Source organism: Mangifera indica, chromosome 1 (genome assembly GCF_011075055.1).
Source record: "Mangifera indica cultivar Alphonso chromosome 1, CATAS_Mindica_2.1, whole genome shotgun sequence".
NCBI classification, from domain to species: domain Eukaryota; kingdom Viridiplantae; phylum Streptophyta; class Magnoliopsida; order Sapindales; family Anacardiaceae; genus Mangifera; species Mangifera indica.
Window position 1 is genome coordinate 6,743,231 of NC_058137.1, and position 24,829 is coordinate 6,768,059.

The window sequence follows — 24,829 nt, forward strand, 5'->3', positions numbered from 1 at the left end:
AGATTTTTAAACTTAGAGAAAGAAATGAATAAATTTTTTATTTTTTAAATATTTTTAGCTAAATGAAATTTTTACTCGTAATTTTAACTATGAATTTTAATAGAAAGATAAATATTTGAATTTTTTAAAATTAATATGTATAAATTGGAGATTTCACCTAACCTTGGGTGGGGATAAGTCTTTCGGCCTATGACTCACAAAGCCCTAGACCTAGTGTCACCCCATCCACAAAATCATATTGAAAATGGTTTTGAGTCAAAATCACAAGAAAATTTGTTTTGTTGTTTCCAAAAAGGGTTAAAAAGGCCCCACGCCGAGTCATATATGGATTGCTTAGACAACACGGGTTGTAAACATTTCTAGATAACAAGTAGCAATACCAACTCAATAAAAACTCCAACCCAAAATGGAAGCCACCTTCGGGTCATGGGCAATGGCGGCTTTCCATTTTCTGTTATCAAGGATAAAACTAGAGGATATATCATCATTGTCGCTGGGAGCCAACAACAACCAACCACCCACCAAAATTCTTTTTAACCTAAGACCGCAGTCCAATGATATAAGCTTTTTAAGCCCATGTTGCTTTTGTCATCAAAATATAGAGAACATCGTCACTGCCGCTGCATTCCTATGGAACAATCTAAAAATAAAAGTACGTACATGTAAAATAATCCACCTGCAATTATATTCTTCCTCTTTCATAGCCTTATGTTCCTCAAAACCCATTCTGGTGAGATACCTTTATGCTTTAGGCACAGGTTATTTGAAAAAGCACGTGGAGAAAATTTGTAGGTACAATGTATTTGATGGCTATCAATTTGTACTAAGGATGACAATAAGTTTTTGACATAAAATACTTACAATGTGAAATTAAACTGATGATAATAATAATAAGCCCATCACTAAGAGTGCATTCTATTTTTACCTACCCGAAACATGCTTAAAATGCCTCCTCCCTAACCTTCCAACAGCTCTTAAGTAGCAACTACTGAATTTTTGATGAGAAAAGAGCAAGAGGAATTTGTTTTTTGTATGATGAGAGGTATTCCTCGAGACACAAATGCAAAAAGAAACAAATATTGGTATTACAACCCCAAGTAGAAACAGGGGAGGAGGAAGAGGGGGAATCAACTGGGAAAGATGAGGAGTTGGATAATTACAATTTGATGCAGTTATCTTTCCACGCCCCGCTAGGGACAAGAGGGATTAGGACCATGAGATTAAATGGCATGTGTGGGAGGAAAAGAGTGTGTATACTAGCGGAATCAAGGAGCACTCACAACTTTCTAAGAGAGCAAACTGCCCTAATTGGCAGGAACTACAATGCAAATCCTTGTGTGAAGGACCGGAGATTACAGTACAAGGGCAGACCCTCCATTTTGATGCTTACACCTTGCCCTTAGAGAGTTATGATCTCATTTAAGGGGCTCAATGGTTGGCAACTTTAGGGGATACATTTTGGAATTTTGAGTATTTGAAAATGGAATTTACCTTGTAGGGTAAGTAGTTCACCTTGCAGGGTTAGAAGGGTAGAGAGGGGAGTGTAACTGGGGAGGAAAAATCATGTGAGCTGTTGCACAAGCAGCCACAATTATCCTTCATACAACTATTGTGGCAGGAAGGAGCAATGGGAGGGGCACAAATTTTTTAATTACAGGCAAGGGAAAATAAATTTTGTAACTCTGCAACTAATGTGCAAACAATACCCTATTAGACATCACCTATCCATATTTCCCAGCAAACTAAATAAAATATGCAAGAAAGCTACTTAACTATTTAAATCGTACACCAGTTATTATTCTAATGGCACACTTACTAGATTCATACTTCCTGAATTCAGTTTTCCAACATCAACAAGAAGAGCAACAGCTAATTTTACATTTGCAAATTTCAATCATGGATGCATGACAATCTTCGTGATTCATCTTTCATTGCATGCCAACAAGCAGTGGTACAATACAAGCAAAATAGATTAGATGTTTGAGGCACTCAAGGCCATTACTTTGCATTGCTCATTCAAGGCCAAAAGTTGAGCCTCCTTCTTGTCAAGAAGGGCAGTTAACCTCAGATTGTCTTCCATAAGTTTCTGAACTTCAGCCTCCTTTTGCATCTTCTCACCCTCCAATTGTGTTGTCTTAGCAACTAGCCTGCTTCACAACAGGATTACATTGTAAAGTCTACGAAATATTCCCCACCTAAAGAATTAGAGTTGTAAAAACACAAGAGTAGAACATGGAGACCACCAATAGAAAAATGTCAAACACTTTTTCCTGCAAAAAGCTTATCTTTTTTCTCTGGTTGGGGGTGGGGGAGAAGACTCCCAAAGAACAAATTTATACAAAATGAATAATTAAAAATGCTTCACCCAAAAGGATAGTGGAAGGCAAATGCTTGACAATGTGGAGCAGACAACAAACTAAAATTAAAGTCAGTCATTCTAAAGCATACTGACCGTTCAAAAAGTCTCTCAATAGTTTGAAATTGCTTCTCTGATGAAAGAAGTGTTTCCCTCACACTGATAAGAGCACTAACAAAAGATTTCAGAGACTCAAATTCCCGTTTCACACGACAAAGCTCTTGTCCGTTTTCTGCAGCCTGTTGCCTCTGTCTAGTTGTCTCTTCAACCAGATCCTCAACTCTCTGACGCATTTCATTTAGAACACCATTTGTACCTAAAGCAAAGCAGTCCATCTCCTGCAACTTTAAAGACATGTTCTTGATTTGGATAGCCTTCTTCCTAATTTCTTCCTGACCTAAAGTTACCTTCTCTTTTTCAATGGCAGTTTCAGATTCTGCCATTATAACCCTCTTAACAAGAGTTTCCATAACAACTGTGACCATCTGAACAGACTTGAGTAATTCAACAGTATAGGCTCCATCCTGTTCATCAATAGAACCTTGCTGCTTACTAATTCCAATCCATGTCTCTTCATCAGGACCATCAAATGACGATAGATCAACATTCCTGGACCAACCAGATAAAGGTGTACCATTTTTGTCAACAAGACCAACCCCTTCTAATTGTTTGATGCCGCATGATGTCTGGGCTAAATCAGGGATAGCCATGATTCTTGCTTTTGATTTCAAGAAAGTCAACACCTTTGCAGTAGTTTTTAGCCGTCGCCAAAGAACTTCTAATTCCTTCTCTGTGTCTCCATCAGAACCCTTGATACCTTCCTTTAACTTGATAAGGTTCCTCTCAAAAATCTCTTCTGTTGATGGCCTTTGTTCTGGCCTGGTAAGCAGAGACCTCAGATTTGAGAAGTCCAAATTTTCCTCTGATGCCATTCACTTTCCTATATTCCACAAAATTAGTATCACTAATCAAATTCTAATTAACACAAAATTCTTAGCAATCAAGATTCAAGCATAAAAAAAGATACAACTAGAACAAATGATCTTTGCAAAAGAAAAACAAATTAATAGAGATAGTAGTTATCATGTTGCACTCCTTACATTACCGTAAACCACGAAGAAAGCTTTAGGCACAAGATGTTAGCAACCCTAATGATGCAAATTGAGAAAACCAAAATATGGGAATCGGCCTAAATATGACTTTTTAAGAAGAAAGAACTCCCATATTTTAGTCTAAATGCTTTGCAATGTACATCAAAATCCCTCAGCATAAGAAAATATGGAAGAACTTGAATGAACTTGCATTTTCTAGACTTTGAAGACTGTGTTATCTAGTCCTGCTGTCACTGTCGACGATATGGTAGGTTAAAGACTCAGATTAGCCTATATTATTAGCAAATCTTCAACAAAACTATGTTCCAAGTACACAGATTTCTCTAACTTCAAACCAATATGCTAATATAAAACGAATGTTTCAGCAACTAAAGACCCAAAAAACTTCTTATCAGTCACTGTGATTCTCCTAAGGGGCAATGAAACGCAAAATCCCGCCACAATATAAAATAGCCAACTTGCAAGTACAGCACCAGGAAGATCAATCAGAAAGCAGAGACAAATTAAAACTTTTCATCTTAAAAACAAAGAAAGAAAGAAAAAGAACAAAAGATTGTTGATTTAGAAAGATAAAATACCTCTAATAAAGAGTTGAAACTCGAATCAACAATCTGAACCAACAAAGCCCTTATTTTGATAAACCATTTACTGATCAAGTAAATAAAAACATTATAACCTTCAAATAAACCCTACGATTTACTGGAAAGGGCAAATGAAGGCTGACAAATTCGCAACAAATAAAGAAAACAGTAGATGTAAAGGCTTGCAATGAGAATAAAATTAGAGACAATTAGAAAAGAATAATACAGGAAGAATGATGATCGTTAGAAGGCACCTTGTGATTTGAGGAAAGCAGAAGAATCGGATGGGCTTGACTGCAGCAGAAAATATATGCGCCTCTGGAAAATGAAAATGTTAAGAACTATGGAAGACGGCAGCTGATGTTTTCTTTTTCTGCCGTAAAATTACTCTAAGTTCAGCATTTTATAGTATTTTACTAATATAAAAAGGGTTTTTATTCTAAGGTAAAAAGATTATTACTCTCCCAAACTTTGACAAGCGACGTTATCCGTCCGTATAGTGTTTGAATTTTAACAAAAAATAGTTTTATGAGAATTTCGAAAATTACCATTTTAGTATAATGATATATACACGATATATAAATAATATAAGTCCGTATATTACTAATTACAATAAAAATAAAAACGAATCCAAACACATTTTGACTCACATTCATATCAAATTCTTAGAAAGTTGAGGGATGTGAGAGTGAGCCTAATGAAGCTAAAACCAAGGAAAGTTAGCGAAATTTTGTTCAGGGAAGTTCTTGCCTCGCGAAGACATGCACTAGTCCATGGAATAGAGATAAGTTAGGTGACTTCCCTCTGGATATTTTATTTTAGTTATGTGATTAATGGTGTGAGTTGTTTGTTGATGAAATCCTAGTTTAATGATGTGTTAATTGATGAACAAATGCATGATTATTGGAATTTGGTTATAATGGGGGAAACCGATCATGTAGTTATGTTTTCGCTATGGCTTAAGAATGTTGTAAATTATTGTATTGTTTGTTACTGATGCGTTTGGTGCATGAAAATTTGATATGTTCCATTTGATAGTAAGAATATATGATGATGATGTTACTGCTAATTACCTAAGAGAATGGAGACATGAGAATTGATGAATTGCTAGGGTTTTCGTGGCACAAGTGAATGATGGTTGATTTTGTGATGCACTGGATGGTTGGGTATTTTGTAAGGTAACTAATAATTGGGATTATATTGCTGGAAAATTTAGTTTAATGGCTGGAATAAGTTGCTGCTAACAGAGACGAAAGTCTAGAAAACGCGGGCACACCTCTGTGTGTCATGTGACAAACGGTCATGTGGAATTGGAAAAATTTCTCTCTGTATGTGATATGTGCATAGACGTGTGTCAAGAGAGAAAACACTTCTGTATGTAAATGATATATCCCTAAATACTTTTGAGAAAAATCGACTTTAGAGATTTAAAAAATGAGAATTTTACTTCTAATTATTAAAATGATTGTTTTATCTATAGAAGAAGATAATTATGAAGAAAAATAGGGAAAAAGGTCCAAATGAAGGCTATTAATAATGAAAGATATTATAGGGGTGTTCAACCATATAGATGACGACATGAACCCCGATCAGAGCGATTTCAAATTGAAAATACCAACGATGTAATATTATATTCTTACCATCAAACTATGTGTGGAGTATATTCCACTAGGCTTAGTGTGGACTGGTCACCAAACTAAGTGCATGTGACTTGTTATCAAAATATGTATAGTATGACATATCACCTAATTGAATACAACATGATATAGCTACCGAGCTGAGTGCGGTGTGACAACGAAAACAGTAGGGTTAGTTTGTGTGACTCTAATCCTAAGCTCGGTCAACACGTGTACAAAGTACATTATATAGTTGACATTAAAGATGTTTCATACTTTTACTAAACATTAAAATGTTAGTTTACATTATTGGACATGAGTAATTGGGAATAACATTAATACTGAGAATACACATAGGGTGCCAAATAAACCGGATGGATATCTAAGATGCTAGAGAAACACCTGAAATAAACATTGATCAGAATCCGCATATCAACCACCAAGTGTACTATATAGGCCAAATTTGGCAACATAATGAATCTAACGGTAAACATTGACCAATACTTTGTATTAAAATCTGAAAGCGCGTGGACTGACATGCGAGTGGAATATATTAATGAAATAGTTAGAGTCTTACCTGTCTAAGTAAGAATGTTACTATGTATAGCTTCTAGTGTCAAATGAAGACTAAACTACCAGTTTAGAAGAATCATCATTTACCTACCATTTAAAGCCCAATCTTCTTCGGCATAATGACAAAATTTTCATAATGTTTTTCATTTTTCACTTTATTTTTATTGAATTTTCTTTTCCCCCTTAGGTTGTGTCTTAAAACATTTTAACACCCATTGAATATATAAATCATACTTTTTAACTCAAAACCTAAATTTGTTAATAAAAAGCTAACTATAGAAGGACATAAGAGTGATTCAGCTTTCCAAAATTTTGATAAACCATTACAATGACCATTTTGTCCTTTCTCAAATTATACCTTAACTCATATTATTTTCAAAATTGATTTTTTTTTTTTGTTGGTGTTCAACCAAAACACGTAACATTTATTGTTGTTGAAGATTACAAGGAAACATAAAATGAAGATAGTTGTTGTTATGACGATGGAGAAGAGGAAGACAAAAAGGGTTTGAGAAGAGTGTCGAAAGGGGTGAAGAGATAAAATAACAAAACATGACGAGGTTGAGAGAGAGTGGTATATTGAGTCACAAGTAGAATTCGTTAGTGATTGAGTTGACTCGTTAGTTAGTAGATGACAATAAAGGCCTTGCAACAATTGAGAAAGGCATCAAGTCTCACGGTAGTTGAGAAAAAGTGATTCATCGCTTGTAATCAACAACTGTAATCTTATCTTTAGCCATGACAGTCTTGTTTTTTATTGATAATCAGAATCTCATCAACAAAATGCAATCTTGATATATAAATTTGCAACTGCAATTATCTTCGTCAACAAATATAGGCGCAATCTAATTTCTTTTTCAATTTCTTCATGCCCTATTATCAAATTATTTAAAATTTCACACAAATTATTCAAGGTATGTAATTCTCATTAACCACGTCTCCAAATAATTAACAAAAAAGGTCAAACAATAAGGGTAATATGGTAATTATAGTCTTTGCATATATTTGTCAAACCTAATTTCAATTAATGCAGTTACGTTTTGGGTGGAAAATGTGATTTATACGTTCAGTGGGTGGAAATGGTTTCAAGGCCAAACTAAGGGGGGGAAAGAAAAATCAGTTTTGTTTGATTCTCTGCCTGCCTGCCCACCGGTTACCATTTTGCTTTAAAAGCTTGTTTCTTCTTCTTCATTCCTACTCTCAGTTTCTCTTTTTCATTCGTGTTTTTTTTTCATCCTCACTTCTCTTCTTTCCCGTTTCAACAAAGTTTAACACAATGGTGGGAATTACACTTGAACAACAGCTCAGAAACCTCCTTCGCTCCTTGCATGACCAGGTGATCATCATTTCACAACTTCACCCTTCATGCTTATTTACCTCCTGTTCTTTATATATCACCACTCTACGTTTATCTTTTTCTTTTAAGGTTTTTATTGTTTTGCTCTTTTATTATTATTATTATTTTTTTGGATCTTCATTTACAGTTTTTGGTATGTGATGTTGGAAGGTTGTATTGTTGTTATTATTTTTGTGTGAGATAGACATATTTATCAAAAGTTGTACAGTGGCCTATATCAAACAGTTGTATTGTTGCTCTTTGATGAATTTTGTTGCTGAAGAAATGGTTTTTGCATAAATTCATGTTCATTTTATGAGAGAATAACGTTTGTAATTCAACTTTTGCCGTTTACTATGATACTAGTTTCATGGTCTGATTTCTCTGGCTTCTGCTATGTTTGGTTATATTTGTTTATTGTGTCAATGAAGTCACCATAAATCAACTCAGTTAAATCCTTTTCAAAAGTAGTTTATCTTATACACACACACACACACGACACATTGAGGATAAATTTAAAAGCAATCGTTCCATATAATGTTAATGAAATTTTATTATGACTTAGTTATTGTTACTTGCAGGGTATTCTGGATTTAAATTTTGAGAATGTTAGGAGAGCACGGGCTCGATGGGATTCTCAGTGTCTTATCGAAGCGGTCACTGCGTTGATCGATGATTTGGATGTTTCCATGGCAGAAACAGCGGGGCTCATGAACTTGTAAAATTGTGCATCTTTTTTGGTGCCTTAATTCATTTTAAGTAAATATATCTACTGATTTTATCATGATGATTGTTCTATTTCATCTATCTTCAGGGATGAACCCGAATTGGACTATGAAACTTTAGATTGCTACATTCATCAGCTGCAAGAAAGGAGCGCAAGGTAATATTTTTAAATGACAGTCTGAACAATGGAACTTTGATGGGTATCTCATTGGTTACTTCATCCTTTTGCATGTAATTAATTGAGAAATTTCTGTTTTAACCATGTGCATGGGATTTTATGCATAACCGAAATAATCGGAAGTATTCAATGATAAATTATAGGCTGTGTGTTTGCACAACATATGCTAAAGGTTTCTAAACATGTACAAACACCTACTAATTAACTGAGCGAAAATATCTTATTTCTATACATATGCATGAATGAGTTACTACTAATTACATGTGACATTTTTGTATGTTACGACAAAATCAAGATTTTGTCAAGATATATAATATTAATATTTATATCCACATGATAGATGTAGCGTGTGGTTTACAATCACAATATTTGAAGCACGTAGTAATAGTAGCGCGTGGGTACATTCACAAAAATATTGAAAGTAGTCATTTATAACTAGTACTCTTTGAATACAAAGTCCAAATCTTTTCGGTTTTAATTGATTTGAGATCAAAACTACTTGAAATCGACTCCTTAAAAACTTGGTTGTTTGGCTTTATCATACAATATTCAATGAATTAAGTTAATAAAGACATAATCACCTCATAGCAAGTCAACATTTGATGCTTTTTTGGGTGTATATTGTTCTTATGATGGTTTCAATTATATGATATTTTCACTCCTAACAATGTTTCCGAAGTGATATATATATACTTTGTTCTTAGTACTAGCTGGTTGCTAATACTTGATGTCAACTCTTTCTTGTGACATAAGTTGGTTGAAATTCCATGTTGACCCAATGTGGATGTCACAAAATAATTTGTCCTAAGGCACCAAAGCTAGTAAAAGACATTCCCTATATATAAAATAATCTTTAAAAAAATTTGACACATATATGTATGTATGTATGTATATAGAGCAAGTTTGGGTCCTCTGTCAATTTACTTGACTAGTGAATTCTTCATTGTTTAATTCCATTATACTAGCAGTGGCACATTGATACATAATTTCTGCCTTTGAAACTACAGCATTGGTGGTTGTCGGATGGTTGTGGCTTGTCGTAACTCTCAGCAAGCTATTGATGCCAAGGACAAGGCAAGGTAAGAAATGTCGAGCTATCATAAGCAAGCTTCTTCACATTAGAGTAACATGTCTTTGGCTCTCTCTTTTTGTATATACATTAGTGTGTGTTTGTATCGTTGAGCTTGTTCATGCGTGTTTGCTAGTAAACGTCAATCATCAAAACTATAATAATACTTATTTAAGAATTGATTTTGTTATCATGATAATTTTCATGGGTTCTCATATTGAAGTGTTTGGTCAATGACATAAAATAATAAAGTGAGCATCCTTAAATGAATTCTCACCCTCATTTAAGCTTATAATATGTAACCCTTGTATTTATTATTCTTTATCTTGTTAAACTTGATCGTTGTATGTTAAGATAATTTGAGTATTTTTTATCTCGTCGTTTTTCTTGATAAATGTTGTGTGTATGTTATTAGGTGCGTAGAAACTTTTGAGCAAGTTAAACAAGAATATCAAACTCTCCGCGATGCCCTTAATAATTTTTTGCAGGTAATTAAGTAATTTGCTTCTCAACGTAAGAATAATCATGTGTTAAGCCAAATGAATTGATCCTAGCACTATAATTCATCTTACAGTTTCTTTTTCTTTTTTCTTTTTTATTTTTCAATGTTTGGGCAATTAATACAGCTGGAGAGATATATCATGGCATATGAGAATCGAAGAAATGGCGCACAGGGATCCGCTTGAAATGGAACTAAGGACATGGTCAAATGATATGAATAAATGGACTTAAGGACATGGAATTTGTTTAAGGATATTTTTGTTTTATATTTGCGTCTGAACATCAATAGTGCTTTTGTTGCACAGTGTGTTCGATTTGAACCTAAATAATATGCAGGCCACCTGTAGGACCTAAGTAATAGTTTTTTGTTTGGAAGGCTTAAAAATGTGTGAAGGACTTCTTTAAACAAATTGAAGACAAAAGAGTGATTAATTTGTTATAATCTTTAACAAAAATATTTGAATTGTAAATCATAATGATTTTACTGTGAGTTACCATTTTTTTATGATTTTATATATATATATATATATATATATATATATACAATAAAACTATGTGTACTTAACTTGGGTACACAAATGTATACACATTTATATGTGTCATCATGTGATTGGATGATTTCGAATTAAAAATAAAACAATAACCAATTATATGATGACACATATGAGTGTGTATATATTTTTGTACCTAAAGTGGGTACACATAGTATTGGTCATATATATATTGTATGGTAAAAAATTTTGAGATGCCATATTTGGATTTCATACATTATTTTCTTGGTCATGAGGTAAAACAAATTGAAGATAAACTTTTTATCTCACGAATAAAATATGTAATAAATCTTTTGAAAATATTTAATATGGGGAATTACAAAGTGATAGACACATCTATGAATATGAATGAAAAATTGAATCTTGATAATTGTATTGAAATGGTTAATATAAGTTACTTTAGAGGTCCTCTTAATAGCTTAAATTATTTTTGTCATATAGGGCCAAAAATTAAATTTTCTATTGGGGTTGTGTCCAAATTTATGCACAACTCAATCAAATTGTATTGAATAATTATTAAATAACGTCATTTTATCAATGTGTCATAAATTTAAATCATGAATTTGAATCACATACCTGAATTATAGATTTAAACTATAAATTTGGGTCAAACTCGTAATGAATTATTTTCATTTTTAATATTGATTAAACTAACTTGAACTAAACTCGAATCAAGCTATTTTTTATTTGAACTGAACTTAAGTCAAAGAGTATTTAACTTTGACTTGATTCGTATTCATCTCTACTAATAGAAATAGTTATTTATAATTACCAAAAACACCTCATATATAAGTAAACATCCAAATATTAGGAAGTGTAAAAAAAAAATTGTCTACAATAGTACTCATAAATAGGTGTGTGTGTGTGTGTCAACATAAGTATCATAAAACATAACATAACAACATCTTGATCAAATGTAACATGATATATCAGACAACCCAAGAACATCCTTAGTTAACTCGCCACTTTGCATCCGTCATAATCACATGGTTTTTACAAAAATATTTAAAAAAATAAATAAGTGATAACCATTTAATAAATAAGAAACGTTATATCTTGCGCTTCATTTTTAAATATTTAAAAATAAATAAATAAGTACGAGCACTTATTAATTCTCTTCTTGTCAAATTGTTTCCAAGCCTTGAGAGGCCACAAATAAAATTAAGCCACTAAGTGGAAAGATGACAATTTCAATTTGAATTTAAATGTTTCAATCCTCTTTAATCCTAATAGAAATGAGACTCCCTAATAGAAACAAAGATAAAGATAGAGACAAAAAAAATTCTTACAATCAAAGACAGAGTTACATGTGTCTCTTTCCCACCCTGTCCTATCTCAATGCTTATTCTCTTTTTTTTATATTAATATGTTTACTTAAAATATTAACATGTATTTACAGTTTTAGATTATTTATATTTTTTAAATTTATTTAAGTTATTATTGTACATATTAAAGTAATTAATATATAATATTTATGACATTTAAAATAGTGAATTAGTGTTAATTTTACTTTATTTTATTATTTAATATATTTATATTGTTTTTATAACGTATAATCACGAAATTTGTTCTCGCATGTATGAGAAAAAAATTTTTCCCTATAAAGACGAAGAAAGGATGAGAAGAAAAATTTTTTCGTAAAGAGGAGATGAGAAAATTTTGTCATCCATATAATAAAGATAGAGATTGATACCCTCTACAGAGATAGAGACAGAATCAAGGATTGAGATTCTCTCTATCCACTTTCCATTGCTATTCATAATTAATTTTAATATAATTAATTATATCGTTCAATTAATTCTAATATCATTATCCTAATGACATTAATGCCCTCGAACATAATAAACAAAGTAAAAAATGGTTAAACAGAACAAAAATTAATATAGAATAATAAAAAGGGAAATCCCGGGTATACTAACGGTAACAAGAAAATCAGGAAACTAAGAATGACAAGGTGCACAAGGAGGATTTATCTCCTTGAACAAGTCTGACTGAAATCGTATATAAAAGAAGCAGGGAGTGGCTGTAATTGTGAACTATCCTGAATTTCAATTCAAGTGATTTCGAAAAGTCTGAACTTTTCCTCTGGCCATGGAGAATAATCGCAACCCAGTCAGAAGGGACGATCCGTTTCTTTCACAGTATCAGCCATCCGAACTCAGAATTGCGTCTGAATTTCTGGCTGGATGGAAATCTTACCTCTGCAGAGATCTCTGCCACCATTGTAACGAAATCCTCGCCGTTCGTATACGTTCTCTGCACCCAGGTATTTGACTTCCTGTTTGTTTCATGAGGAAATTTAGTTGTTTACTGGACACCAAGTTGCCTTCTTGGCAGCATACTTCTGTTTATTTGGAAATAATGTTATAGTTTTTTTTACTTAGGGTTTTGGAATTTTTGTTACAAATTTTCTTGATTTTAGATCGCTTAAATTTGGAGGAGAATGAAGCTTGTTCAAGTCTGAATAATATGAACATTGATGATAGTTGCGACACAAATTCTCTTGGAAGTAGGAAAGACGCTGCAGAAATTAGTTCAATGTCTAATAGGAAAGATGGAACCAACGGTTGTTCTGAACATAATCCAGTAGCTCTAACAACTGGTAGATTAACCTCTTATTCACCACGTACACGTATATCTTGGGCTGATATGGCTGAACAAGATGAGCTTGATGAAGAAGAAGAACATGGATCAGATGAGCTGATGGTTGGTACAAATGTTTCGTCTGGGGAGTTGAGGAGTTCAGTGGATCATGAAAAGCCCCAGTTGTCTTGGGAACAGAGAGAAGACATTCGATTTATGAATGTGAAGAGGCAGAAAAATTTCTGTTGTTTGGAGAAGATTAAAGGAAGAACATATAATGCTTTGGGAGGACTTGAGCTCCATACAGATGTCTTTAGTTCTGCTGAACAGAAGAGGATCGTTGATTATGTCTATGTACTTCAGGAACTGGAGAAAAAGAACGAACTGAAAGGTTAGTTGTAACACCCCAGGTCCAATAACCTGGCCCACTGTTAAGATATTGTCCACTTTGGACACACAGTCCATCATGGGTTTGCTTCTGGGCTTTGCAACCCAAAACGCGTCTTAACAGTTAAGGAGCTCACAGGCTATTTAACCAATTCAATTCTCCCACCACTAACCAATGTGGGATCCATAGACAGAGCACACACAGACCCAACATCTCTCCTGTGCTTTGTCGATGTGGGATTCGCCTAGGGGTATCACATACACCCCCCCTTACGGGACTCAGCGTCCTCGCTGAGGTTTGCCCCACCATCGTTCAAGAGGACACACGGAGTTGCTCTGATACCATTTGTAACACCCCAGGTCCAATAGCCCGGTCTACTGTTAAGATATTGTCCACTTTGGACACACAGTCCATCATGAGTTTTGCTTCTGGGCTTTGCAACCCAAAACGCGTCTTAACAGTTAAGGAGCTCACAGGGTATTTAACCAATTCAATTCTCCCACCACTAACCAATGTGGGATCCATGGGATCCATAGACAGACCCAACATCTCTCCCGTGTTTTGTCGATATGGGATTCACCTAAGGGTATCACATACACTCCCCCTTACGGGACTCAGCGTCCTCGCTGAGATTTGCCCCACCATCGTTCAAGAGGATACGCGAAGTTGCTCTGATACCATTTGTAACACCCCAGGTCCAATAACCCGACCCACTGTTAAGATATTGTCCACTTTAGACACACAGTCTATCATGGGTTTGCTTCTGGGCTTTGCAACCCAAAACGCGTCTTAACAGTTAAGGAGCTCACAGGCTATTTAACCAATTCAATTCTCCCACCACTAACCAATGTGGGAGCCATAGACAGAGCACACACAGACCCAGCATCTCTCTCGTGCTTTGTCGATGTGGGATTCGCCTAGGGGTATCACATACACCCCCCCTTACGGGACTCAGCGTCCTCGCTGAGGTTTGCCCCACCATCGTTCAAGAAGACACGCGGAGTTGCTCTGATACCAAAATGTAATACCCCTAATAATTTTTTTTTTTTTTATACCCTTAGCAACAATCTATATTATTATTATTTTAAAGAGAATAATATAATAGCCATAAAATTCAATACTTGTAAGAAACCATTATAATATTTATTAGAAATCAATGAGTGTCTCAAAGTCTCCCAAAAGAAATTCATAAATTATAAATAAGCTGATAAATTTTCGAATGGATAAATTCTATTAAATATCATAATAACAAACCAAAATAGCTGTAAAAATAAGTGTAGCTAAAAGCGCATTTCAACGTGTTGATCTGCTCGCCTCCCCGCCTGCCCCATTGTTTTTCCTACCTGCAACACCCCAAAATAAATATATATGAGCTATAAAACTCAATAGGCCTTTAGAATAAATTCGACATCTCTTATGATTATTCTCGATGGAACTTTACCATCACATGCGTCATTGACGCACTCGGCTGGACACCCATCTCAGGCGTCTCTTACGCCAACGTATTAGGGCATCCATCTCAGATACCTCTTATTTCATACTTCTCAATTTCGAACATCCATCACAGATGTTTACATAATTATATATATATATATATATATATATATATATATATATATATATATATATATATATATATATATATATATATTCATGGGATAATATAATCATACTAATTGAATCAATAGCGTCACTCGTAATTAGAAATCAGTGGATGAGACGTCCTGATCTGGTTAGTGTTTGAACCGTTTGATGAGACGTCACGGTTTCAGTTAATGAAATAATATATATATATATATATATATATATATATATATATATATATATATATATATATAGTTATTAACTAGTTTGGTGGTAATTATGTAAACATCTGTGATGGATGTTCGAAATTGAGAAGTATGAAATAAGAGGTATCTGAGATGGATGCCCTAATACGTTGGCGTAAGAGACGCCTGAGATGGGTGTCCAGCCGAGTGCGTCAATGACGCATGTGATGGTAAAGTTCCATCGAGAATAATCATAAGAGATGTCGAATTTATTCTAAAGGCCTATTGAGTTTTATAGCTCATATATATTTATTTTGGGGTGTTGCAGGTAGGAAAAACAATGGGGCAGGCGGGGAGGCGAGCAGATCAACACGTTGAAATGCGCTTTTAGCTACACTTATTTTTACAGCTATTTTGGTTTGTTATTATGATATTTAATAGAATTTATCCATTCGAAAATTTATCAGCTTATTTATAATTTATGAATTTCTTTTGGGAGACTTTGAGACACTCATTGATTTCTAATAAATATTATAATGGTTTCTCACAAGTATTGAATTTTATGGCTATTATATTATTCTCTTTAAAATAATAATAATATAGATTGTTGCCAAGGGTATAAAAAAAAAAAAAAATTATTAGGGGTATTACATTAGTTCTGTTTACTTGTTTGCTTTGAGTCTTCCTTTCTATTTAGATACTGTCAAATGTACGTTCACTTTGATTCTTGAGATGTAATTGTTTAATTGTTTGTGTATTAGGTATCTGTTGAAAATTGTTTTGGTTTGTGCTAAATTTTTTTTTATCTCATGCTTATATAATGTCACTATAGTCACATTGCTCTATTCTTTGCATGCACCCTTGTGGTTGGTATGAGAACCCAATGATTGTTTCAATAACTTTAGATAGTAAATATTAAGTAAGAATAGTCCTTTCTGTACTCCTGTTACAGCAAAGTGGAAGATTCAACTTATTGCCTCAGTTATACTGCTTAGGTTTCATTCAGTTGGCATCAAAATTCCATATATAAGCCTTTCATTTTTTGGGTGAGATTGTGTAATAAATTTTATTTTATTGTATATTGAAAGTCATACCTAAACATTGAATCATTTGGTAGATTGAATATGAAGGTACTCCTTCCATTTGTTTATTGGAAAATTTTACCTTTTATGTAGCATTTATTTATTAAAGCATTGGCAAACATCCAACAGTGATGGGAAAAAATTAATATCTATCTTGGATATTTGCAGAGCGAGCATACTCAGCACCAAAATAGTGGATGAGGGGCAAAGGGCGTAAAACTATTCAATTTGGTTGCTGTTATAATTACGCGAAAGTAAGTTTTCTTTTAATTGTTGAATGAAGATTATCAATATATCTGACTGATCCCAAGGGTTAAGCTTAGTGGTTAAAGACTTTGACTAGAACTAATAGGTTAAGTATTTGAATTTTCTTTAGGTAACCTACTTGGGATATTACATCTTACAAGTTTCCTTGCTACCAAGGTCATAGGCTAGAATTGGTGCCCATTTAGAACTCTGTGAACATGTAGAGGAAGGTCATAAGAATTTGAGGTATTAAAGATGGGAGAAAAGGCAAACCATTAGTCTCACTATATCTTTGTATATCCAAACTCCATGTGCAAAATGGTTGAAAAGTTCATGATTTTTATATCATTGTTGCAGGATAAAAATGGTAATCCACCAGGAATTCTCCAATATGACATTGTGGATCCTTTACCTCACCTACTTAAGGTGATCATTAGAAGGCTGGTCGGGTGGCATATACTTCCTCCAACATGTGTGCCGGATAGCTGTATTATCAACATTTATGAAGAAGGGGATTGCATACCACCTCACATTGATAACTATGATTTTGTTCGACCATTTTGTACAGTTTCACTTCTTAGTGAGTGTAACATTGTTTTTGGATCAAATCTAAAGGTTGTCGGTGCTGGTGAGTTCAGTGGTTCAATTGCAATTCCCTTGCCTGTGGGGTAAGAACAAAATCCTTTCTTGCATGCATGTGCTTTTTCTTTTTGGCACTTCTAATTAATTAGATTAAATTTAACGGTTAGTATTGATTCCTTTCAGATCTGTTCTTGTCCTAAACAGAAATGCAGCTGATGTGGCCAAGCATTGTGTGCCTGCAGTACCCACAAAGAGGTAAAAAATCTGCTTCATTGGTTAAGTTTATTCTTGCATTTCCATGGGGTTGATTGTCCAAAATCATCATACTTGAACTAGTTTTTTTCCTAAAAGTTGCTTACATTCATAGTTTTTGAGATTTTTATTTCAATTAATTTAGAAAGTTTTTTGCTTTAAATATCACCTTAACTACACAATTCTCAATTTTCAACCAGATGTAACAGTCGACTAATTAAGAAGTTGAAAATGTTCTTTGAAAATGGAGCAATTTCCAGGGATTGAAGCTAAATGATATGATATTGTTCGTCTCAGGATATCAATTACATTCAGAAGAATGGATGAATCAAAACGACCGATTGGATATGCACCAGAACCTGATTTGCAGGGAATTGAACCACTGTCTTATGGCATTGAGAAAACTTCAAATTTGAATCCACCTATATCAGACGGATATATGAAAAGCCAACCGAGAAGAGAGGTTAATGAGGAAAGAAGGGAACGAACAAAGAGAAATCATGTCCATTCAGAACCTCAATACTTCAGTCAATACGGACGACAGCCTGCAAATAAACCGGAGCGAGCCTGAGCTTGTGGAGTTGATGCATTCTTATTTTCATGAAAGTATGTGTCGCTTAGTCTCTGTAGAGCCGAATGTCGGTTGCTGATGCTGTCAAGTGCTGAGTTAGGTGCATAAAATGTCCTGAAAGGCTATGAATGATCCGAGGACATGCTTTACACGCTGGGTATTGTTAGCAAATTGCATTGCATTGTGTTAATGTTTGTCAAATAGCATAATGTTTTTAAAATCAAATCAAACATCAACTTAGTCTAACCACCGATTGGACTAGTTAACCAATAGTTTAGTTAATTAATTATTTAAAAATAATATTTAAAATAATTTTATATAATTTATAATTAAATACAAAATTTAAAATATTTTGATATTAAAATAAACTTAATTTATTGTTATACATATTCAAAACTAATAGATGAGATATCAGGTTTAATTAATAATTAATTAAAAATTATTTTTTATATTGACCTAATCAACCTTATTTTTTTATCCAATGTAATCGAATAGTTTAATCCGATTCACAGCAGTTTAATTTCAAAATTAATTTTTTAGTGAATCGAAACTGTTTTTGTTAATAAGTTTTAGTTCAATTAGTTAGATCAATCGATCCAATCCAGTTTTCTAAACAATGTTTGGACGGGTATTGATCAATATTAATCGACAAAAGTAAAAATGTTGGTCAAATAGTGGTCAACATGAGTCACCCACTAATTAACACCGGTTAAAAGGTTGTGGTTTTTTTTTTTTTTGGTCGCAAAATAAGTTATATTTCAATTATTTAATGATTTATTTTGAAATTTAAATAATTGTTTAAAAGTCAAGAGTTTTATCCATTTACAAGGTTGTGTTTATTGATAATGAAATGTTGTGACTATTCAAACCAGTACAATTAATTATTCAAGGGCCTTTTCTTAGTCAATGCAATTATTTTTTGTGTCTAATAACAACAAATCCAAAGGTATCTTTTTTATTTTTTATATAAATTATTACACTTTACTTTTAAAACACATTGCTCCTTTTACAATTTTTCTAAGAAATCTTCAATGTTTACATATTAAAAACGTCTAAAACTTTATTGTATTTTAAATATACAAATAATATATTACTATATGAGTTAATAATTTTAAATAAAAGATAAAGTAACACTTAATTATATAACAACAATTCATCTATATATCCGAAGAGTAATACTATGTGTACCCACTTTAGGTACACAAATATATATACTCATATGTATTATCATATGATTGGTTATTGTTTTATTCTTAATTCAAAATCATCTAATCACATGATGACATATATAAATATGTACACATTTGTATACCCAAAGTGGGTATACATAGTTTTATTAATATCGAAATTATATACCAAAAGTGTGTGTATATATATATAAAATATTGCTAAAAAATAATAAAATTATGTATACATATTTTTAGTATATAATTTAGATATACAGATAATATATCATTATGTGTGTAAATGATTTTGAACAAAAGATAAAATAACATTCAATCATATGATAATATATCATTTGTATATTTAAATTGTGTATAAAAAATATATATAAATAAAATTACTTATTAAAATAAGCCATTATAAGGACCCAAAACCTGTCCAATATGTTCTATACAATGACAAAGATTCTGAGTATGCACTTTGGAAAGTTGGAATACAATCTACATAGCTTAATAGAGGCCAAAGGACTATTTCCCACTCAAGGATTGCTGTTTTCCCAGGTATTCTCCCTTTAACTTTGAAAATCTCAAATACCCACATATAAACAGTTAAATTTAACGGTAGTAAGGGTAAAATCATTATTTTATCTATAATATTAAAAATAAACTAAAATATAATCTCATTTTCCTCCCCTAAATTTTGAAAACTAAAAGTTTTACTTAACCGAAGTTTTAAAAAATGACAATTTCCCCTTAGGGTTTGGTTTCTAGATCTCCGACGCTAAATCTGACAACATTGTCGGTCGTCTATCCCTCTCAAAGCTTCCCTCCTTCCGGTAGTCTCTCTCCACCCATTTGGATATTCATTCGACATCGATCTTCTTTTGAAAGACGATGAGCTTCGTCATGTAAGACGATCTTCTTTCCAGAAGAAGACGTCTGGGAAGACGAAGAGCTTCGTCTTCCCCGACAAAGCTCTTCGTCTCCCGTTGTCTTTCAAACCTTATTCGATGTCAATCGGGTGTCCAAATGGGTGGAGAGAGACCATCGGAGGGAGAGAAAGCTTTAAGAGGGATAAACGACTAGCAACAACATCAAAGATCTGAAAACTAAACCCTAAGGGAACTGTCATTTTTTAAAACTTAAGTTGAGAGAAAACTTTTAGTTTTTAAAGTTTAAAGGGAGGGGGGGGGGGGAATAGATAAAATTTTAAAGGGTTAGAATTCCGTTAAATATAACTACTTATGAGTAGGTATTTGAGATTTTCAAAATTAAAAGGGGGATACTTGGAAAAACAACAATCCTTGGGTGGGAAATAGTCCTTTGGCCCTTAATAAATAAATAACTTGTAAATGAAATAACACTTAAAAGCAATATTATACATACTCATTTTGAATATATAAATAGATATATATTTATGTGTATTATCACATGACTAGATGTTATCTTATCTTTAATTCAAAATCACTTAATCACATGATGATATACATAAGTCTATATTCAAAATAAGTACATATAATTTTATTAAACATTTAATTAACTCTTAACAATTATGTTCATTTATTAAAAAAATAATGTTTATATGTATATATAATTGATCAAGAAGCTTACTGGGAAATTTTTTTATTTTATAAATTATGTGAAAAGGAATGAAAAAATATTAAAAATAAATAAATGAATGAGATCTTAAAATCTAATGGTAAAGAATCTAACAAATTTACATGATATTAGTTGCAATTTTTTTTTTTTTTAAATTTCTGACCAGGGTTTTTCCGTTCTTGCCAAACAATGGCCGGTGACAAAAAGCTTAATTTTTTTTCTATTGCCCGGAGGTGAATTACCTTGCATGACCTCCATGTGTCTGGTGCGTCAGGGGCCCATTTTGCCAGTAAAGTATAAAGATGTCCTTGCCCAATCATTCAATTTTAGATATGGGTTCACACACAAACCCTAGATCTAAATATGCAAGAGTTCTCAAGGATCAAATTATTAAGTTCGAATTCACAAAGTCTCCTTAATTTTTTTTATTTTTTAAAAAGTGCCATTTATACACTTATTTATAATAAACATTAGGGAAATTTGATAGAGTTAACATCTAGAGGTCATTCGGTTTGTTAGAATAAAAGATTATCTTAATAATCTATCTTTTATAATTATTATTATCTTATTTGATTTGTCAGTAATAAAAAATTATGATAATCTTTTATTATCATTAGTGATGTAACTATTAATATAAGAAATAATATGATAATTATCTTCACCTTATATATTAAAAAATTATCTAAATAATCTTAATTTTATTATAATTATATTTTTATAAGTTTTTTAAGATAAAAATACTTTTATTTTTAATTAATATAATAACAGAAAGAATATTTTAAAATAATTATATTCAAAGGTATTTAAAAATAATAATATCTTAATATTTTTTTTATTACTTTTAATCAAATATAATAATTTTTTTACTTACTAATTTTTATTAAATTTTATCAAACATAATAATATGTTATATCCAGTGATTTTCTAAGTAATTTATCTTCAACATAATTTTTTATTTTTAGTAATAAAAAATTACTTAAATCAAACACATCTTTAAAAAATATTTGCATCATTTACAAGTAATGTGGGGTACTATTGACGAAAAAAGTATTTTCATTTTTTTTTAATTTTCTATTAACCCATATGCAATTTGTATATATAACTCAAATCTATCATTAAATATTTATGCTTCCCACCGTGGACTTGAAGTAATTTATTAGGCGGTTGGGCGGTGGGAAAAAAGTCCGTAAATACCCCACCCCTTCTCTTTTTGTGCTGTGAGGCAAGGATTGCTTTGCTTAGCGGTTGAAAAAGTTTTCCCCTCAGTACTATATTTCGTTTATTTACATTTCAATCCATTTTTGGTTTCTTTTGTTGCAAGGAAAATCTTAATTTTGGATTCATTTTTCAATAATTTAATTCAAATAATTTGAAAAGTGCAACTTCGAATATTTTTACCTGGCCATGGTTCCATGAAGCACTCAGGCTTCACCACTCCACCCATTAAATTATTGGGATGCCCGAACCCACCTCTACGTATAAACAGACTTGTATACCACTTGCAACAAGCATCTCTATACTAATATGTGAGACTAGTGTGAGCTCTTGTTGTATTCTTTCGACTATGTCACTTGCAACAAAATAAGGTGTAGCACCAAAGTCAATTAAAATATACAAAAGACAATAATGAAAGATTAATGACCCATCATTATTGTGAGTCTAACCTTATCTTGAGTTTGAGTGGCTGCAAATACACTAGTCTATCATCTTCCAACTATCTAATTTGTAGGGAAGTATGGACTAGATGGGCCATTTGACAAGGATTCGAGTAAATTTCCAAGGACTTGTTGTATTTGTGATGCTCAAGGTCTTACAGACTATAGCGCTGAGGTAAGTTGATGCAATATGATATTACTTGGTCAATTGTGTCTTGAATAAATTTAAATTACCATTAATTTCATTATTATAGCTTCCAAAAAATTGTGCTCTATATTTTAAAGGGGTGTGGAAATAGACAAGGCATCACACTTGGAGAGATCTTTAATGAGAATGGAGAAATTAAGAACAATCTAGTCATGGTTGGGGCAAGATCAATGAGAAAGCCATAGCTTAAATTCTCTATTTATTCCTTGCTATTTAGCTTTGATTCCCAAGATAGGTTATTTCTTACATTATAAGATGTTAAGGTGACTCATACTTAGAAAGAAGCAAGATTGAAAGCTAAAGAGATACTTGTTGGATCGAGTCTTGTACTAAGGCTTATTGGGATGTAGGTTTTCATTTCTAATGAAAAAAAAAAAAAGCTCATCGTTTGTCTTTAGGTGTAAAGAAGGATGTTAGGCCAAGTTTGATAGTTACTTTATAATTTCTAATTGTAATGTGATACAATTAATAAAAATCATATTTATGAAGTACAATTGTTACAACTCCATTTTATTTGTGTTATACGTCATTAAAGGATTTTGATAAACACCTTTAAGTGATTAGTGGATAGGAACAAGAGACTCCAATGACTTATAACATGAAAACTAAGTTTCAAGTGTTTGAGAGACTCAAACCTTGACAATAAGCTTGGGGGTTCTGGTGCCTCTTAGTAAAAAATGAGCATGTTATTGAAATGTTTTATACATATAGATGATTGTTTTTTTAAGTGGAGATCCTCTCATTGTTTGTTGTAATGCCAACAGTCACCAAAGTAGTGACAAGGCTTATTGGGATCCCTCTTTAGATGGTTTGCCTATAGAGTTATTAACATTACACTCGTAGATGTTATTGGAAGGACAAACTAGTAAAATTTAGTTGTTATTATAGGTTTGCGAAACATGTTTAGATTTTTTGCTCGCTTTTTGTTTTTCATCTCTTTAACACGAGTTCCAGTCTACATAATAGTAATGATTGCTTTGATTTAGGGCTTGCATACCATTTGATAATGTACATTTGTACATCCTCAGTTAGTGTGAATTATAACCCTCTAGAATGTTTAACACATGACAAGTGGAATTATGTTGGTATGAGTTATATTTGTACATCACAAGTTTACAACATCCTTGTCTTGTGTGAGTTATACCCACATATATAGGTTGGATTATCTTTTGGATTTAGTTATACTTTACATTGTATATGTCAATATAACTCACTAGACGTGAATTAAATTCGGAATGTTAGAGATTAATGCCTCTATGCAATAAGTTATTTATGTACATCAAATGCCAAACCTTAACCATCTAACATGAGTTATAGTTCTAACATGCAAGAAATAGTATTGATTTGTTGTTGATTATCTTCTAGACCATTAAACATTGGTATCTTGATCGCTTAGGCACAAGATACATTCTACATGTCGAAGGTCAATGTCACCTACATAGCAGAGTTGCATTACACACTAAGTGACAAGACCTCAATTGATGCAAATTATGGTCTATATACTGAGACTAATTTCATTAGGCTACGTTCATCCACCTTCTTCAGAGAGGCCTTATAGGCATTCAGGTGGTCACATAAATATGGCTTATAGGTATGATAAATGGTGTTGTCTCACTTATCAAAGTTAGTTATATCACCAAAATGTAAAACATTGAATGAATGTTATTTTTTTAACTAAAGGCTTGCTTTCTATGTTGAGAGTTGTTATCCATTGATTTTTGTTCTATATATAAGGGTCAACAATGTAAGTCACCTCATCTATTGTAGTTGAACGTGAAGTCACTACAGAGTGACAAAAGTTTAGACCTTCAGTTAGATAAGCAAGGTTTGCGTTAGCTATAAAGGCTAATTGGATGATGAGGATGGTCGAGTTTATAAGGTCATCACAAAAAGAAATAAACTTTTTATGCTAGAAATGGTATCCACAAATCACCACTCTAGTCTATAGATTGACAAGTTGTGTTGCCTAGTTGAATAGTTAAGATGTTAATTCACAACAATGTTGAGCAAATATTATCTTTGGACAAGAAGAAAGATATCTCGATACTAACCTTTTTTTAGGAATAACCATAAGTCTATTGCTTGTTATATTATGTTCATAAGTATCATGTTGTCATGTTTATTGAAAGAGC

At 32.6% G+C, this 24,829-nt stretch overlaps 2 protein-coding genes and 1 pseudogene across 3 annotated transcripts; 2 read left to right on the forward strand and 1 right to left on the reverse strand.

The window, feature by feature from the left end:
• Window positions 1-1,795: 1,795 nt before the first annotated feature.
• Window positions 1,796-4,459, reverse strand: LOC123203632. 2 transcript variants are annotated; one of them, XM_044620180.1, is made up of 4 exons: window positions 4,304-4,426; window positions 4,047-4,116; window positions 2,453-3,296; window positions 1,796-2,147 (listed from the first exon to the last, which is right to left on the reverse strand). In XM_044620180.1, the coding sequence occupies exons 3-4, from the start codon at window positions 3,286-3,288 to the stop codon at window positions 1,973-1,975; spliced, it is 1,011 nt and encodes a 336-aa protein (XP_044476115.1). In that variant the 5' UTR covers window positions 3,289-3,296; window positions 4,047-4,116; window positions 4,304-4,426; the 3' UTR covers window positions 1,796-1,972. The 2 variants fall into 2 exon arrangements, with proteins under 2 accessions (XP_044476115.1, XP_044476043.1); XM_044620108.1 differs by lacking the exon at window positions 4,047-4,116 and having other exon boundaries at window positions 4,304-4,459.
• Window positions 4,460-7,480: 3,021 nt separating this feature from the next.
• Window positions 7,481-10,464, forward strand: LOC123208575 (histidine-containing phosphotransfer protein 4-like). The gene is made up of 6 exons (XM_044626114.1): window positions 7,481-7,574; window positions 8,156-8,292; window positions 8,389-8,457; window positions 9,486-9,557; window positions 9,963-10,035; window positions 10,174-10,464. The coding sequence occupies exons 1-6, from the start codon at window positions 7,515-7,517 to the stop codon at window positions 10,231-10,233; spliced, it is 471 nt and encodes a 156-aa protein (XP_044482049.1). The 5' UTR covers window positions 7,481-7,514; the 3' UTR covers window positions 10,234-10,464.
• A 2,045-nt stretch (window positions 10,465-12,509) lies between these two features.
• Window positions 12,510-18,314, forward strand: LOC123217144 (annotated as a pseudogene).
• Window positions 18,315-24,829: the final 6,515 nt, after the last annotated feature.

Excerpts from the sequence above, each read along its gene's own strand:
- LOC123203632 (XM_044620108.1), bottom strand. The coding sequence starts at position 3,288 with ATGGCATCAGAGGAAAATTTGGACTTCTCAAATCTGAGGTCTCTGCTT. Across the intron at positions 2,148-2,452 it reads ATTGAGAGACTTTTTGAACG|GCTAGTTGCTAAGACAACAC; the intron begins GTCAGTATGCTT and ends GTTGTGAAGCAG.
- LOC123208575 (XM_044626114.1), top strand. The coding sequence starts at position 7,515 with ATGGTGGGAATTACACTTGAACAACAGCTCAGAAACCTCCTTCGCTCC. Across the intron at positions 8,293-8,388 it reads ACAGCGGGGCTCATGAACTT|GGATGAACCCGAATTGGACT; the intron begins GTAAAATTGTGC and ends ATCTATCTTCAG. Across the intron at positions 9,558-9,962 it reads GATGCCAAGGACAAGGCAAG|GTGCGTAGAAACTTTTGAGC; the intron begins GTAAGAAATGTC and ends GTATGTTATTAG.